This window comes from Prionailurus bengalensis, chromosome E2, assembly GCF_016509475.1.
Source record: "Prionailurus bengalensis isolate Pbe53 chromosome E2, Fcat_Pben_1.1_paternal_pri, whole genome shotgun sequence".
NCBI lineage: Eukaryota > Metazoa > Chordata > Mammalia > Carnivora > Felidae > Prionailurus > Prionailurus bengalensis.
The window spans coordinates 12,320,945-12,337,858 of NC_057352.1; the positions used below are offsets into that span (position 1 = coordinate 12,320,945).

At 45.2% G+C, this 16,914-nt stretch overlaps 1 protein-coding gene across 1 annotated transcript in view; it reads left to right on the forward strand.

The window, feature by feature from the left end:
• Positions 1-5,400, forward strand: part of ZNF180 (zinc finger protein 180) — a 37,837-nt gene extending 32,437 nt beyond the window's left edge. The window contains exon 4 of the mRNA XM_043598667.1: positions 5,064-5,400. Within this exon, the coding sequence (XP_043454602.1) occupies positions 5,064-5,111 (48 nt within the window). The 3' untranslated portion in view covers positions 5,112-5,400. The remainder of the gene's footprint in view (positions 1-5,063) is intronic.
• Positions 5,401-16,914: the final 11,514 nt, after the last annotated feature.

A 16,914-nucleotide genomic window follows, 5' to 3' on the forward strand; every position in this document is an offset into this window, starting at 1 on the left:
CGGAAGCAGGCTCCAGGCTCTGAGCTGTCAGCACAGAGCCCGAGGCAGGGGCTCTAACTCACAGACTGTGAGATCATGACCTGAGCTGAAGTCTGATGCTTAACCGACTGAGCCACCCAGGTGCTCCTCTAATATGTTTTTAAAACACTATTCCTATGATTCTAAATTGATTTCCCCACCCAATGACTTGGGACCCTGGTGCGTGCATTAGGTACATCTTTAGGACCTGGATGGCTATGTGGACAAGACACAGTTTTCCTCAATATGGGGAGGTGGGAAACCCACCCCGAGTTGTCTATCTGGGATGGGATGGAGAGTCCAGAATCCATTAAGGACTGCAGACTGAGGTCAGAGAGAAAAACAGCTAGACAGGCCCCCTTTTCCATTCAGAGATGCAGGCAGAGAGGTTTTGTTAGACTCTGTGGGCCAAACCTGGGACATGGGAACAAATGGTGGTGGGTGAGGATGTGAAACTGGGGTTAGAGATGTAAGTTCTTGGCGGGCTGGGGCTGTTTGTGTGTTCAGATGTGAATGCATTTGGGAGGGAATGGCATGGGGTGGGGGGCACCATTCTTGGCAGGGTGGGTCCAGGGGCGGACTGCGGTTGTCCAGGGGAAATGACCTCAGTGCAGATGCACCTTCTGCTGTGGGAGAGCCCACAGGATGTTCAGGTGGGTGGAAGTAAGGGGGTGGGAGGAGTGGTAGTTTGTGGGCACAAAATATGTTCCTGGCAGGCATCTGTGATGTCTTTTTCTAAGTAACTGGCCTACAGACCCAGATTGGTGGAGGCCCCAGCTCTTGGGTGTAGGTTTTGTATGTCTGAGATGGAATCCGGTACGTAGGTGGAATCTGGTGGTGAAGAGATGGGGTCGGGCAGGCAGGTAGGACCTATGAGGTGTGGCTCTAGGTTAGAACAAGCTTGAAGATAGAGTCAGAGTGTCCCGCTGAGTCTGCCTTAGTATACTTCTGTGTTTATTAGGCATGGTGGTTTGGGCCCGCTGGATTCAGGGACGTGTTATGGGTGGAGGGCTGCTCCGTGAGTGTTTAGACCAGGAGTCCCTGAATCCAGTGTGAGGCTGTGTCACGCTTGAGCTGAAGACCCTGGGTTGGTGGAGGTGGCGGTTGGTTGCTGCAGATTTTGGTTTCCTACGGGAGTGTGCTCGGAGTTCAAGCCTAGATGTTTCCGCAGGAGGCGAGCTTAGGGACAGGTGTCCTGAGGCCCAAGGCCGTTTAAGAACCAGCTGAGGCGGCAGATCAGAGCCTGGGAGGCGCAGAGCCGCGGCACCACTCGTTGGGGCGCATGCGCATGCGTTGGGCAGAATCTGGGTGGGAATCTCTAGTAGCAAGGCTCTCCCGGAAGCGGAAAGGGCGCCATCGGGGTGTGGGGGTGTGGCCTCGATTTGCCATCGCGCATGCGTGGCAATGGATGGGAGGCTCCTGGCGGACCTAGACATACCGGAAGCTGGGTAGGTATACCGGAAGTGGGGCAGGTGTACCGTAGCGGGGCAGGTGAACAGGCCTTCCTACCTGGAGCTTCATCACTCGGGACTTCCCCTAATGGCATCCCTGGTTCGATCCTTCAGGGCAGGGGGTTCCCCGCTGTCAGCCCAGGGCGTCTGAGCTGCTGGCCTCGTGACCCCGCGTGACACGTTTCAGGGCCGTCCCCAGTTTCTTTTCCCAGCCCGGGTCCCCCTAGGGGGAAATTCCACCTGCGATGCCCTTCGTGTGTCTGGTCACTGGGATGAAATCAGGAGCGCGGAAAGGTGTTTCCATCGCGGCCTCAAGAACGCGGATAATTGCAAACGTCCCTGGGAGACGCGACTGTAGCAGGAAGGTGCGGGGATGCAGGGAGATGGTGACGCTGGGAGCGCAGGTTTGCTGATGGGCAGGGGTGAGGCTGGCCCGTGTTAGGAGTAAAGCAGATTAAAGGTACCATTTAGTGTATGATCGCACCTTTTCCTTTGAACACATCTATGTGCTGTATACATGGGGAAAAGTTGGGAAGAACACACAATATTTGTGTGTGTGTGTGTGTGTGTGTGTGTACCCACCAGTAGTCTTTACGTCATGGTATTACAGGGGATTTTATGTTTCCATTTTTAAAACATTGTAGTAAAATATACATAATACAAAATTTACCATCTTAACAATTTCTTTCAAATGTTTATTTTTGCGAGAGACAGCTAGTTGGGGAGGGGCAGAGAGAGAGAGAGAGAGAGAGAGTGAGTCAGAATCTGAAGCCAGCTCTGCGTTGAGAGCAGAGAGCTTCATGTGGGGCTTGAACCCATGGGCCCTAAGCCGAAGTTGGATGCTTAACCATCTGAGCCCCCCAGGTGCCCCTTAACATTTTTTTTTAAGTGTGCAGGTCCGTGGCATTAAGTACATTCACACTGTTGTGCAACCATCACTGTATTTCAGCTTTTTATATTTCTTATTATTTTTTTTTTTAATTTTTTTTTCAACGTTTTATTTTATTTTTGGGACAGAGAGAGACAGAGCATGAACGGGGGAGGGGCAGAGAGAGAGGGAGACACAGAATCGGAAACAGGCTCCAGGCTCCGAGCCATCAGCCCAGAGCCTGACGCGGGGCTCGAACTCATGGACCGCGAGATCGTGACCTGGTTGAAGTCGGACACTTAACCGACTGCGCCACCCAGGCGCCCCAATATATTTCTTATTTTTTATAGTGCATTTCCTAAGGTAAGGACTGAAAAAACTTCGTTTCCTAAATCAATTATGCTTTTTTTAATCCGTCAAATAAAATAGACTATGCTTTTCATAACCGTTTTAGTGAATAATTAGGGTATATCTGCCATGTTATTATTCTTAGTGTATAAAGTTTTTGTCCAACTGATGTTTGGAAAGAGTTGGTTCAAAAGATTTCTTTTTAAGTCTTGGTTAATGTTTTTTTTTTTTAATTTTTTAACGTTTATTTATTTTTGAGAGAGAGAGAGCATGAGTGGGGGAGGGTCAGAGAGAGAAGGAGACACAGAATCTGAAACATGCTCCAGGCTCTGAGCTGTCAGCACAGAGCCTGACACGGGGCTCAAACTCACGGACTGCGAGATCATGACCTGAGCCAAAGTCGGACGCTCAACTGACTGAGCCACCCAGGCACCCCTTGGTTAATGAATTTTTTTTTAATTTTTTTTAACGTTTTTATTTATTTTTGAGACAGAGAGAGACAGAGCATGAACGGGGGAGGGGCAGAGAGAGAGGGAGACACAGAATCGGAAGCAGGCTCCAGGCTCTGAGCCATCAGCCCAGAGCCCGATGCGGGGCTCGAACTCACGGACTGCGAGATCGTGACCTGAGCTGAAGTCGGACGCTTAACCGACTGAGCCACCCAGGCGCCCCAGTTAATGAATTTTTAAGAAACAAAACAGGGACCCCTGGGTGGCTCAGTCAGTTAAGCATCTGACTTTGGTTCCTGTCATGATCTCATGTTTTGTGGGTTCAAGCCCTGCGTTGGGCTCTGTGCTGACAGCTCAGAGCCTGGAACCTGCTTTGGAGTCTGTGTCTCCCTCTCTCCCTGCCCCTTCCCTGCTCGTACTCTGTCTCTCTCTCTCAAAAATAAATAAACATTAAAAAAAGAAACAAACAAAACTTTATCTTGAGATACTTGGAGATTCGCATGTAGCTGTAAGAAATAACAGAGACATCTCCTGGACCCTTTACCCAGTTTTTCTCACGTAGCATCTTGCAGAACTACAATACAGAATCACAGTCAGTGTCTATAGACATTGATAGAATCCTGTGATCATGTGCAGAATCCCAAATTTCACTTGTAATCATTTGTGCTTGGCTGTGTGTGTTTAGTTCTATGCAATTTTATCACCTTCTAGGCTCATGTGTCCACCATCACCACACTCAAGATACAGAGTAGTTCCATCTCCACCAAAATACCCTTTTACGGCCACACCCTCTCCCCCAGTTAGCACCTTGGCAACCCCTAAACTCTTCTCCACTTCTATAATTTTATCATTTCAAGAATTTTTATAAATGGAATACAAAAGGTATGTAGTCTTTTGGGATTGGCTTCTTTTCTCTCAGAATAATTCTCTGGAGATTCATCCAACTTGTTTCTTGTATCATCATTTATTTTTATTGCTAAGTGGTGTCCTATGATTTGGACATACCACAGTTTGTTTAACTCTTCACCCATTGAAGGACATCTGGGTTATTTTTAGTTTTTAGCTATTAAAAAAAAACGGGGTGCCTTGGTGGCTCAGTCAGTTAAGCGTCTGACTCTTGAGTTCAACTCAGGTCATGATCTCACGGTTTGTGGGTTCAGACCCCACATTGGGCTCTGTGCTCACAGTGTGGAGCCTGCTTGGGATTCTGTCCCCTCTCTCTTTCCCTTCCCTGCTTGCTCTCTCTCTCTCTCTCTCAAATAAAAATTAAAAAAAAAAGCTACTATGAACACTTGTGTACAAGTGTTTGTATGAACAAAAGGTTCCATTGTTTTGGGATAAGTCCCAAGAGTGTAGTTGTGTAAGGTGGTTTCATACTTAGTTTTAGAGTAACTTCCAAACTGTTACAAAGTAGTCATAGCATCATGAGGGATGGGATCCCATTTCTCTCCATCCTTGCCAGCACTTGGTGGAGTCACTATTTTTTACTTTTTTTAGTTTGTCAATTCTGATAGATGCAGAGGGATATCTCATTGTGCTTTTAATTTGCATTCCACTAATGATTAATGAAGTTGAATGTGTTTATATGTGCTTATTTGCCATTGTGTACACTTTGGAGAAATGCCTGTTCATCTCTTGCCCATTTTCTTTTTGAAAAAAATCTTTGTTTACTTATTTTGAGGGAGGGAGGGGCAGTGAGAGAGGGAAAGAGAATCCCAATCAGGCCTCGTGGTGTCAGCGCAGAGCCCGATGGAGGGCTTGATCCCATGAACCATGAGATCATGACTTGCGCCCAAATCAAGAGTTGGATGCTCAACTGACTGAACCACCGAGGCACCCCTCTTGCCCATTTTTCTAATTACTTATTATATTGTTTAGTTTTATACTATTGAGTTTCTTTACATATTCTGTACACTAATCTTTTATCAGATACGTGGTATTGGGGAACATCATCAAAAAGACGTGATTGCTGATTGACCCGCGACCTGGACACAGACACTTGGAGGCTCCTCACCCCCTTCCCTGTCCTCGGAATGTAGGCTCTGCTTGCCTTTCCTCTTACCAGAGGCTGCTCCAAGGATGTAGTCTTGAAATGGTGATGTGGTGTTTGAAAACACCTGCATGGTATATGTGACTAAGCACAGTTAAGTCCTCTTTATAAACTGAAGATTTGGAGGGTGAGTCTGGGGATCCACTCATCTTTCAGTTGCCCACGACAAGCCTCATTTGTAAGTTCCCTTTGCTTCATAAAATTGCCACCTACTAACCAGGAGTGGCCTATCTTTTTCTTTGGTCTCTCCCTGCCCTCCAAGTACTGTAGATGATTTTAGATCACACCAGGGAAGCTCCCAGGAGGGTTGTGAACCAATTGGCAAGAGAGCCAGAAGACAGAAGAGATGGGCCTTGGAAAAGAAGCTTCCATGGGGGAAATCCAGAGTTGGCCATCGACCTCTTTTTGGGGAGGGGTGGCCTGTATGTTAGATAATTGTGGACCATCCTCTGAGTACAGGGATGCCCTGAAAATGCCGGCTGGTGTGCTTGTTGGAGTAATTGTGCATTGTGCTCTGCAGCAAGGAAGTGAGGCATGTGGTGGCCGCAGTGGGCTGGCCTATACTAATGGGCAGTTCGACTGGCTATCGATGCCCAACTGGAGGCTGAGGCTCATGTCAGGAAGTCAGAAGACAAGCTAAGATTAGAAAAGGACACGAGAATGTCCACTAGGCTGATGGCTCTGGGGCTGGCAGACATGATGGGAGTTGAAGGACAATAAGTTAGAGACCTTCTCATGCCCTTTTGCAAAGCTGGGAGGGTGCAAGGAGCTTCAGACAAAGGCAGTGCTTGTGACTAAGTCCAATTGGCAAGCTAAGACATTAAATCCCTGGGAGAATGATGGGAATGAGGAGGAAGAGATTGTGGTGATTGACAGGGAAGTGGATGGACTGCCCCGTGCCGTTGCACCCCTAACACAACAAAAAACAAAAGCAGAGCAACAACAACCCTAAGCAGTGGGACAGCCCCAGTTCAGGAAACATTGATGATGAGAGAATACACTCCAACTGTGCTTATTGATATAGATGCCAGTTTCATCAAAAGGCCAGGGAAGATATCCTGGCATGGTTAGTGGGGCTATAGGATACCAGGGGTGGTGGTGTTTCTCTGACCCAGCAGGAGGCAGAGAAAACGAGCAACATCACCACACACCTTGCCCTCTGGCAGCACCTGTATGGTGCCCAAGAGATGCAAAGTACTCACTTCCTTATAGATTGGATTATTTTATCTTGTAGGGGAGGCTTGGTCCGATGAGGGGTATCTCCCTGGGCATGTAGGAACCTGGAAATCGATAGAGGAGGTACAGCAAATTTTCAGGAATCTGGGAATGAGACAGGTGATCAATGCTTCTGTCTTTTCAGGCCCTTTTCAGACCATGTTCACTGCATGGACCAAAGCCAAGATTCTCCAGTCTGTCCCCAACACTGATATCCATGCCGAGCCCACGTATGAGATGTTTACCATGTTGGGCAATCCATTGCTCAACTGGAGGAAACCGACAGATCCTGGGAACAGACATGGGCTAGAGATAGAGGGGAGCCAGGAAAGCTAAAAGGCTGTCCCAACCTGCTCTCAAGAATCCAGTCAGAATAACCTGGAAGCAAATATAGTGTGACCTCATTGCTGTGGGGACCCTGCCTAAACAGATAGACTGGGTTGGCCTATGGAAAGCCTTAGAACCTGAGTAACAGTTTAGATCTGTCTCATCCACTCCTGTCATCCCTGATGTACCCCCTGTTCCACCAGAGGCCTCAGGGATACATGCCTGTTTGGGATGGGTGTGTCCCTCACCCTGGGTATAAGATGCAGGCCAAGATTGCCTCCAGGTGAGGGTCACTGGAGTGATCAGAGGCCTTATGTTCATTGGTCTTCCAGAAATCCATAAAAGGTGACAGCGTGGGTGGATACTGAAGCTAAATGTACTCTAATATATGGTAACCCTCAGAGGTTTTCTGCCCCTTTCAGTGCCATCAGTAGTCATGGAGGACAGACAGTTATGGTCAGAAAGGTCCTCTTGGACATCTTCTCTGCCCTCCCTGCGACTATGGGGGTTTTTATCTCTCCAATACCAGAGAACATATTGGGCATCGATATCTATCCTACAAGATCAGACTCTGCAAACCTCTGATACCTCCAGGTTAGAGGAATCAAACCCATGCTGAGGAGAAGCACCAACTGGGAACCAGTAAGCCTGCTGTCCTCACATAGGATGGTAAATGTCAAACAATATAAATTTCCTGGGATTATAGGGAAACCATTTAGAGCTACACTACTGCCCATAGTAGTTTCAACAGCCCTGTATGACCAGTAAAAAAGCCAGATGGCTCATGGCAGATGATGATGGACGACTGGAGACTAAATAAGACAGTGCCCAACATTGCCATCATCTTAAACACCTTAGCCACCGTCCTAGGAAGGTATCGTGCTGTGCTAGACTTAGCAAATACCTTTTTCAGTATACCCCTGGCCACTGAGTCACAAGGTCAATTTACCGTCACATAAGAGGGGCAACAATAGACCTTCGAAGCGCTCCTCCAAGGTTACCTGCATAGCCCCACTGTGTGTCATGGGATGGTAGCCCGAGACCTGTCCCTGTTGTCCTTCCCCACATCAATGAGGTGGGCCCATGATATTGATGTTGTAATATTAACATAGAAAGAGCTGCCTCTCCTGCCAGGACATCTTGCAGGCTTTGCTGGAGCATCTGTGAGGGAGAGGATAGGCAACGGACCGACAGAAAATTCAAGGCCCAGACACCGCTGTGAAGTTTCTGGGAGTTGTCTTGTTGGGTAAGACCCATGTTGTCCCTGAAGCTGTGATTGATAAGATAGATGCAAGCTTACCCAACCCCCAAGAATATGAAAGAGGTGCAGGCCTTTTTAAGAATGTTAAGGTCTCCGGAGGACTTTTATTCCCCACATGGCACAGTGCCTCTGTCCCTTATATTACCTGATAATGAAAGGGCAGGTGTGGGACCGGGGATCAGAGCAGCAGGCTGCCTTTGGGAAGGCAAAAATGCTCACAAAGCAGACTAAAGCCCTTGGCATATATCAAGCAGGACTCTCATTTGAGGTAAATGTGTCCATGACTCCAGACGGTGTCGATTGGGCACTGCGACAAAAACAAGAGGAGACAATACCGCCAAGACTTTGGTCTAAATGAAGGAGACAGAAAGCTGATACACCCCCATGGAGCACACAGTACTCTTCCAGGTGGAGCCTCTCACTAAGGAACAACACATTGTCATGAGAACTTCCCAGTCAAGGGGTGAGTTAAATATATGTTCCGTCAACCCACCTTTGCTATGACTCAAACCCACATTTTGACTAAGTGGCAGGTCTATTTACAGCAGAGGAAGGCCCTATGCACAAGTTCACTGTCTCTAGGGCTGCTAGGCCCCATGGAGTATATATACATCCTCCAGATGCTCCCACCCCTATTCCTATGGTGTCCCTGTAAAGAGGGGGGCAGGGGAGATTCCCGCTGATGCTGCGTATACAGATCGGTCTAGTCTAGGCGAACCCCGCCCACATGGACTGTAGTTGCTATTCAGCCCAACACGGACACCATCTGGATGGAAACAGAAACAAACCTTAGTGGCCAGTGGGCTGAGCTCAGAGTAGTCTGGCTGGTGATGGTCCTGAGTCCTGGCCATTAACCCTCTGCACTAACAACTGGGCTGTTCTGAAGGGATAAACCCTTTGGCTCCGACAATGGGAAGCTGAGGGGTGGATGAGTATGAATAAACCCTAGTGGGGTCAAGATACATGGAAAGACATTTGGGTCCATCTACAAGCGCCTAAGGCGGCCCTCACTGTTTTTCACGTCCTGTCTCACAAGGCACTGACATCCCCTTGCAAACAGAAAGCTGATGTCCTAGCTCAGGCACAAGTTTTATTTTTTTAATGTTTATTTTTGAGAGAGAGAGAGAAAGACAGAATGTGAATGGGGGGGGGGTGGCAGAGAGGGGGAGACACAGAATCCAAAGCAGTCTCCAGGCTCCAAGCTGTCAGCACAGAGCCTGACGCTGGGCTCAAACTGACAAACCACAAGATCGTGACCTGAGCTGAAGTCAGACACTTAACCAACTGAGCCACCCAGGTGCCCCTCAGGTACAAGCTTTAGCTACTGACCCTCCACTAGGTACAGCAGATCTGGTGCATAGAGTGACCATCACAATGCCTGGGTGGGATGGCCTATTGCCAGGGGTGCTGGATTGCCCTTGAAATACAGTGACTTGGTTAATGAAGCAACAACCTGTCCTGTATGTTCTAAACAACACCCAAAGTAACTGCCAAAAGAATCTGGGACCATTCACTGGAGTTCCCAACAGGCGAGGGATTGGCAAATTGCTTATATCCTCCTTGATATGGATACCCTCATTGAATAGATGGTAATTGGGCATCCCATTTCAAAAGTCATGATATCCCAGACTGGGCAAAAAACATGCCACTAAAAAGAAGCTTCATCTCCTTTATAACCCATGAGTAGCAGGGTTAATAGAAAGGAAAAAAAGGGAATATTAAAGCGACAGATTAACTTGTTAATAGGTTAAATCATCTTGGCTGGATGGACCAAAGTATTGTCCCAGGCTTTAATACCTTTGAATGATCAACCAGTAGAACCTATTGCCCCATATGCCAGACTGGGGACCCCTGCCAAGGCACCCGGTACTGTAGGGGTGCAGAAGTGGCAGGAAACAGCCATTGCTTCCATCCTCACAGCAGACCAGCTCCGTGCTTTGCTGCTGAGAACAGCAGTCCCCCTCACATCTGGAAGAGGAATTATTTACCAGAATTTGCAATGGGATGCGCTGTTGGGATGAGCGAGTTACTTTGAACCTTTGGGTGAGGGGGAACTTCTCAGTCCCCACTGGGATCCCATTGTCCTGCTATGAGCTGCTGAGCCTGTGGGAACACATCTACATGGAAGGGAACACGCAGTATTGAAAACAGGAGAAGGTGGGGGTCCTGGTCTGGCATATCCTGCCCCCAGCCCACCTCCTCATGCTGTCTGCCCTGGCCAACATGTTGGGTATGCACAGCAGGTCAAATTCCTAAGTCTGCATGAACATCTAAGGGTTGGGCCACAGATGTAATTCTTGTGAAGGGGGAGACGCTGCCATACAATTTTTCACAAAATATCTGTCTTTTTGGCCTTTAGACATGCTCCTGTGGTGTCTAGTCACAGGAGGGGCACCTGATAAAAATACCTTTCTACTAGGGGCCCACTTGTGTGCCTGACAAATCAATCCAATTATTGAATAGGTGGGTGGTTGCCCTTCTCTAGCTTGTCAGAATTGCCAAAATGCATATCACTCCTTCAGGGATGTGATCAGAAAGCCCTAAAGCAGTAAAACAACAACAACAACAACAATCTAAGGCTAGTATTCTTAGTCCATCTGGTATTACCAATACTAACCCATAAACATGGCGATGACACACACTATTAATGACCCTGGATGTGGGTATTCTTCTGGAAAGCAAACTGTAAGAGTAGCTCATCAAATTGCTTACCAAAAAGGTCTTGGAAATACCACCATCAGAGCAATGGATGGTCATGCTCACATTTGGGATGGGTTTGTATGTTTTACTCCAGATTATGGGCATTTGAACACCTGGGCACCCCTGTGTTGGGAGCAAAAAAAAAAAAAATCACTCTAAACAAAGTCAACCCAATCATATTAGATACATTGGATGGATACCAGGAGAGCTGTGTAGTCATTCTGTCATATTAAGGGATAGTGATGGGTTTGGCACTGATTGGTTGCAATGTCCAGTATTTGTTGGGTAGCACCAAATAAAACACAATGGTTATATGACACAGACCTTTGGCCACGGCTTCCACCTGGATGGTTGGGCCGTCATGCCCTGGGCTTTCCCTAGGCAAGGGGAAAATCCGCCCTTTGGTAACAATGGCTGCCAATCTCCTTAAGGCCAGGGAGACACCTTGTATTTTGCACTGGTAGGATCATCTGGCTCTTGTCTTTGTTCCTTCCATAGGCCTGGAAGATGTTATAGCACACACAGAAGCCTTTACTAAGTTCACTCAGCAAGCCCTGAATGATAGCCAGTGAAACCTACCATTACTGAACACCGAATGACTCTAATAGAAAAGTTGTCATCCCAGATAGGAGGGCCTTGGACATTAGTTCTGCCTTGCAAAGAGACACCTGTGCCGTTATCCAAACAGAATACATGTGTTCCTATCTGATAAGTCTGCTAATGTATCATCTTCACCAAATGACACAGGGACACAAGTAATCGCCCTGAGTGATACAACCCCCATTCTAGGGGATTTAATAAATCAATGGTTTGGATCCTGGGGCTCTTGATAGAAACATCACTGATTTTGGATATTATAGTCTTAATCTGCCTCCAATGTGGCCAGATAGCCACCAAAAGAGCCACCTCCACACTAATGAACCCCCTTGTTGACCACTCAGGGCTTATTATGGAAGAGGGGGAAGATGAGATTCTAAGCTGATCACGAGGGTTGAAGTGTTGGGGAACGCAAAAGTACATGATTTCCAGTTGACCCATGAGCTGGATAGGGGCACTCGGAAGCTCCTCACCCCTTCCCTGTCCTGGGAATGTGGGTTCTGCTTGCCTTTCCTGCTCCCCCAGGCTGCTCCAAGGACACAGTCCTGAAATAATGATGTGGTGTTGAGAACGGTATACTTGACAGCCCAGTTAGGGCCTCTTTACAATCTTTTAACATTTGGAGAGTAGGTACGGGGATTCATTCACCTTGCTGGTGCCCAAGACACGCCTCATATGTAAGTTTCCTTTGCTTATTGAAACTGCCGCCTGCCAACCTGGAGTGGCCTGCCTCATTCTTCAGTCTCTCCCTGCCCTCTGAGTACTGGGGCTGACTTCAGATTACACGAGGGAGGCTACCAAGAGGGGTGCGAACCAACCTGTGGTTTGCAAATATTTATTCCCAGTCTTTAGCTTGTTTTTTACCCTCTTAGCAGGGTTTTTCTCAGAGCAAAAGATTTGAATTTTGATGAAGTCCAATTTATCAATTTTTCCTCTTTTGTTCCTGTTACTGGTGTCGAGTCTAAAAACTCAGCTTTAAAGAATGAGATCTGGCCATTCGCAGCAACGTGAATGGAACTGGGGGGTATTATGCTAAGTGAGATAAGCCAGGCAGAGAAAGACAGATACCATATGTTTTCACTCATATGATCTTGAGAAACATAACAGAAGACCATGGGGGAGGGGAAGGGGGGGAAGAGTTACAGAGAGGGAGGGAGGCATACCATAAGAACTCTTAGGGACTGAGAACAAACTAAGAGTAGATGGGGGGAGTGGGGGAGAGGGAAAGTGGGTGATGGGCAGGGAGGAGGGCACTTGTTGGGATGAACACTGGGTGTTGTATGGAAACCAATTTGACGATAAATTATATTAAAGAAAAAATAAATAAATAAAAATAATAAAAACTCAGCTTTGCCCTAGATTCTCAAGAGTTTCTTTGCCTTTTCCCTGAAAGTTTTATAGTTCTTTGTTTTGTATTTAATCCAACTGTCCATTTTGAACTCATTTTTTGCATAAGGCTTGTAGTTTATGCCAATGCCCACTTTTTTGTGCCTATGGATTTCCAATGTTACGGTACCATTCGTCAAAAAGGCAATATCTCTATAGAATGTCTTTTGCACCTTCGTCAAAAATTAGTGGAACGTATTTGTGTAGGTATATTTCTGGGTTCTTTAACTGTGTTCCATTGACCTACGTGTCCATCCCTCCACCCATACCACTGTCTTGATTACATAGGTGACTGCAAAATGACTCGTGATATGGTCTGTCTTGGTGAGTGTCCCATGGACATTTGAAACAAATGCGTATTCTCCTGTGGAGCATTCTATAAGCATCAATTAGATTGCCTTCATTGATGGTGTTGTTCACTTAGTTTATATTTTTGCTAATTTTCTGTCTGGTAATTATATCAGCTGCAGGGAGTGGGGTGCTGAAGTCCCCAACTATAACTGCACGTCGATTTCTTCTTTCAGCGCTGTCAGTTTTGGGTTTACATGTTTTGTTTGGTACGCACATATTTACGGTCACTACGTGTTCTCGTAGACTGGCGATTTTTATCATTATTAATACTTTGTTTTATTTATAATTTACTTTATTCATGAATTTTTACATTTACATTAGATATTTTACTTACGATTGTTGTTTTTTTCACAAACATACTAAGTAAGACCGTAGATATAATCTAAATTTTCCACAGAGAGAAATAAAATTAGAAGCAAGATTCATTTCCTCCTTCTTAACCCATGTCCATCCTTAGGGAAGATCTCCCCACCAAACCATCATCCCCAGTCTCTGTATGACCTTCCCTAAGTTTCTGTGCACTCGTGAGCATGTCTACATATATGTTATGGGAAGCACCACAGTGCAGAGGGAGTAGAGATCCTGCAACCAGGTGCCCATTGGATCTTGACACACAGTACCTGAGACCTTGGGTAAGTGATTATGTCTTCTGTGCCTCAGTTTCCTTATCAAAGGGAAATGATAACAAGAGGGCCATTAACAGTTCCCAGTGAGTTCATTTTTGTAAAACATTTAGAAAACATTCATTTTGTAAAACATTTAGGTAGCTGGAGATTGGTAAGCACTATGCACCTTTTGATAAATAAATACTTTTTTTTTTTGCTTTAACATAAACAAATGTTTTTCATCATCTTTCATTTTAACATATAATTAACATATAACTCCTAGAGCCTTGGGAGAGATTCATCTGCCCACATCTAGGAGTTCTTCCTCAGTTCTGCAGGTAAAAACACCCCAATTTATTGATTTCCCAGGGAAATGAGAATGTTCCAAAAATGAGATCACGTTAACTATATTCACATGGCACTCTCCTGAACCAGAGGCTGCTCTGTTCATTTGTGATAGCACTCATACAGTTTCCATGGAGCGGTCTTCAATTTAAGTCTTAAAAATCAGGTAAGGTTGGGGCACCTGAGTGGCTCAGTTGATTATGAGTCCCGCTCTTGATCTCAGCTGAGTTCTTAGGCTCAGTTGTGAGTTCAAGCCCCACATTGGGCTTGGGCATGGAGCCTACTTTTAAAAAAATTGGTTAATGTTTCAAAAGTGAACAAGGAGATGGGCATTTTAAGAGGGATCAACAGTAGCAGACAGAGGGGTAAAAATGGCAGGACTTTGGCTGGGAACTTAAACTGTTTACACTCAAGCAAATGCCAAGAGGCTTGCAGTGCTGTGATTGGGTTATTTTTCTAATCAAAGAAACCCTTGACAGGTCTTGAGAATTTGTCAAAACAATTCAACAGCTCATCTGGAAAAGAGAGTGCTAGAATTTATAGGATGAAATAAAAAAAAACAGAATAGGGAGGGAGAGAGAAATATATATATTATACAACAGTGATAACTCTAATTGAGATCTTTTAGCACAGAAAAAAACATCTCTGTCATTGGAACAGTTGTATCCCAGAAAATATACAAGTATGTACAATAACCTAGTAAATGAGTAGGATGATATTTTATATCAGTAGATAAACGATGAATCTTTCAGGAGATTTTGTTGCGAATACTCAAGCATTTGGTGAAAAAGAAAAGTAGATCTGTCTTCACACCATATACTAAAATAAATGACACAGAATAAAACAGACCAATAAACCCATGAAAAGTTGAATTGACTATATCTTCTTTTTTTTCTCCTGTGTTTTATTTTTATTTATTTATTTTTATGATCTGGCATTTGAGGCCTTGATCCCAGAGAGACGCCCCTCCCAAGGCTACCTAAATTCCTAGATAGCAAACTACTTCCCTGTTAGCTGCCTTTGATATACAAATAAACCGATCCAGAGCCCAGACACCCAACCGTGTCCTTTATCGAACTCATACACCAAGGCAATATTCCCCTGCCCTGAATCAACCCAGGACTAGGCACTGGACACCAAGGGACCACCCAGAGCCCACCAAAATATTACCCTAAACTTATTCATCTTATTTACCTTGATTCACTCATCCCTTCCCATCAAAACCCAATAAAGGCTTTGGACCGTGTCCTCTCTACTGCCTCCTGACCAGCCATGGTCCTTCCCTGTGAAACCCTGTGTGGCATGCCACACACTTTGTTTCTAGAAATCTGTGAGTATTAAACTTCTTTCCTCATGACTACCATTTCTGTATTTGTGTGTCTTACCATACCTGATTAAGACAAATCTCAGGCATAATTTTAGAACAGAAGTGAATATAGATGTCCTTATTGGATATCAGAGGAAGGAAGTCTTTATAATTGTGTGGAAAAATACAGAATCCAAAATGAAAGGATTGATCAATTTGATCAAATAAAGGTCGGTGGTTTTTAAATACTGCCTTATAAAAGTCCAAACTGGGGGAAAAAATCATCATACAGGACAGCGTCAATACCATTTGTATACAAAGAGAATTTATAAATAAATAAGCAAAAGATAAAAATGGGCAAAGGATATAAACAGGCAATTTACCCACCGCTGACATATCGACATTTATTCCACATCTCCATGAATAAAGAAACGCAGTCAATAAGGAGACAGCATATTTGGGCTATCAAATTGGAAGAAATTAAAGAAAATGATTATTCCTACTCGATGCATGAGATTGGAAGTCTAACTTCTTTAGTGGATAAAGTGGTAATGGACCTAAAACTAAAGAATCCTAAACAACCACTTTAAATGAATTTATTATTTAGTGACATGCATGAGGTGAGAGAAAAAAATCGGCTCTAAGATATTATGATGTAAATTCTGTGGGGACAAAAAATTTTAAGTATATATTTACTCAAAGAGGAAATCCGGAAATACATAGGCCAAGATCTTTTTTTTCAACTTTTTTTTTTTTTTTAATTTATTTTTGGGACAGAGAGAGACAGAGCATGAACGGGGGAGGGGCAGAGAGAGAGGGAGACACAGAATCGGAAACAGGCTCCAGGCTCTGAGCCATCAGCCCAGAGCCCGACGCGGGGCTCGAACTCCCGGACCGCGAGATCGTGACCTGGCTGAAGCCGGACGCTTAACCGACTGCGCCACCCAGGCGCCCCTTAGGCCAAGATCTTAATGATACTTGTTTCTGGGTGCTAGGATTATGGGGGACTTTAGTTCTTTCTCTTATTTTTTTCCCTTACTTTTCTTAACATTCTTTTTACTTTTGTCCCTTAACATTGATCATGCACTGCTTTTGTAAAAAAAAAAAAAAATACATAAATATATAGTGTAAATTATATACATATATGGTGTAAATTATAGATGTATGGTGTAAGTTATATATATGTGTGTGTGTGTGTGTGTGTGTGTAATCAAAAACATCAATGCTTTATATTCCCTGGTGATGGGATTATGGATTTTTTGTTTGAGAGTATTGTCAGATTTTCCACAACGTGAACGTGTTAGTACCGAGTAATAACCTTTTTTTTTTTTTTTTTTAATTTTTTTTTTTCAACGTTTATTTATTTTTGGGACAGAGAGACAGAGCATGAACGGGGGAGGGGCAGAGAGAGAGGGAGACACAGAATCGGAAACAGGCTCCAGGCTCTGAGCCATCAGCCCAGAGCCCGACGCGGGGCTCAAACTCACGATACCTTTTTTTTTTTTAAGGAAAGAAAAAAGCTGTCGCGGAGCTCCAAAGCTGAGCGCCGGAACAGCGTGTGCCGTCTCACCAACCAGAGCAGTCCCGCAAGGCACTCCGCCTTCCACCTGGCCTTGGGCGGGGCTCCAGGTGTACGC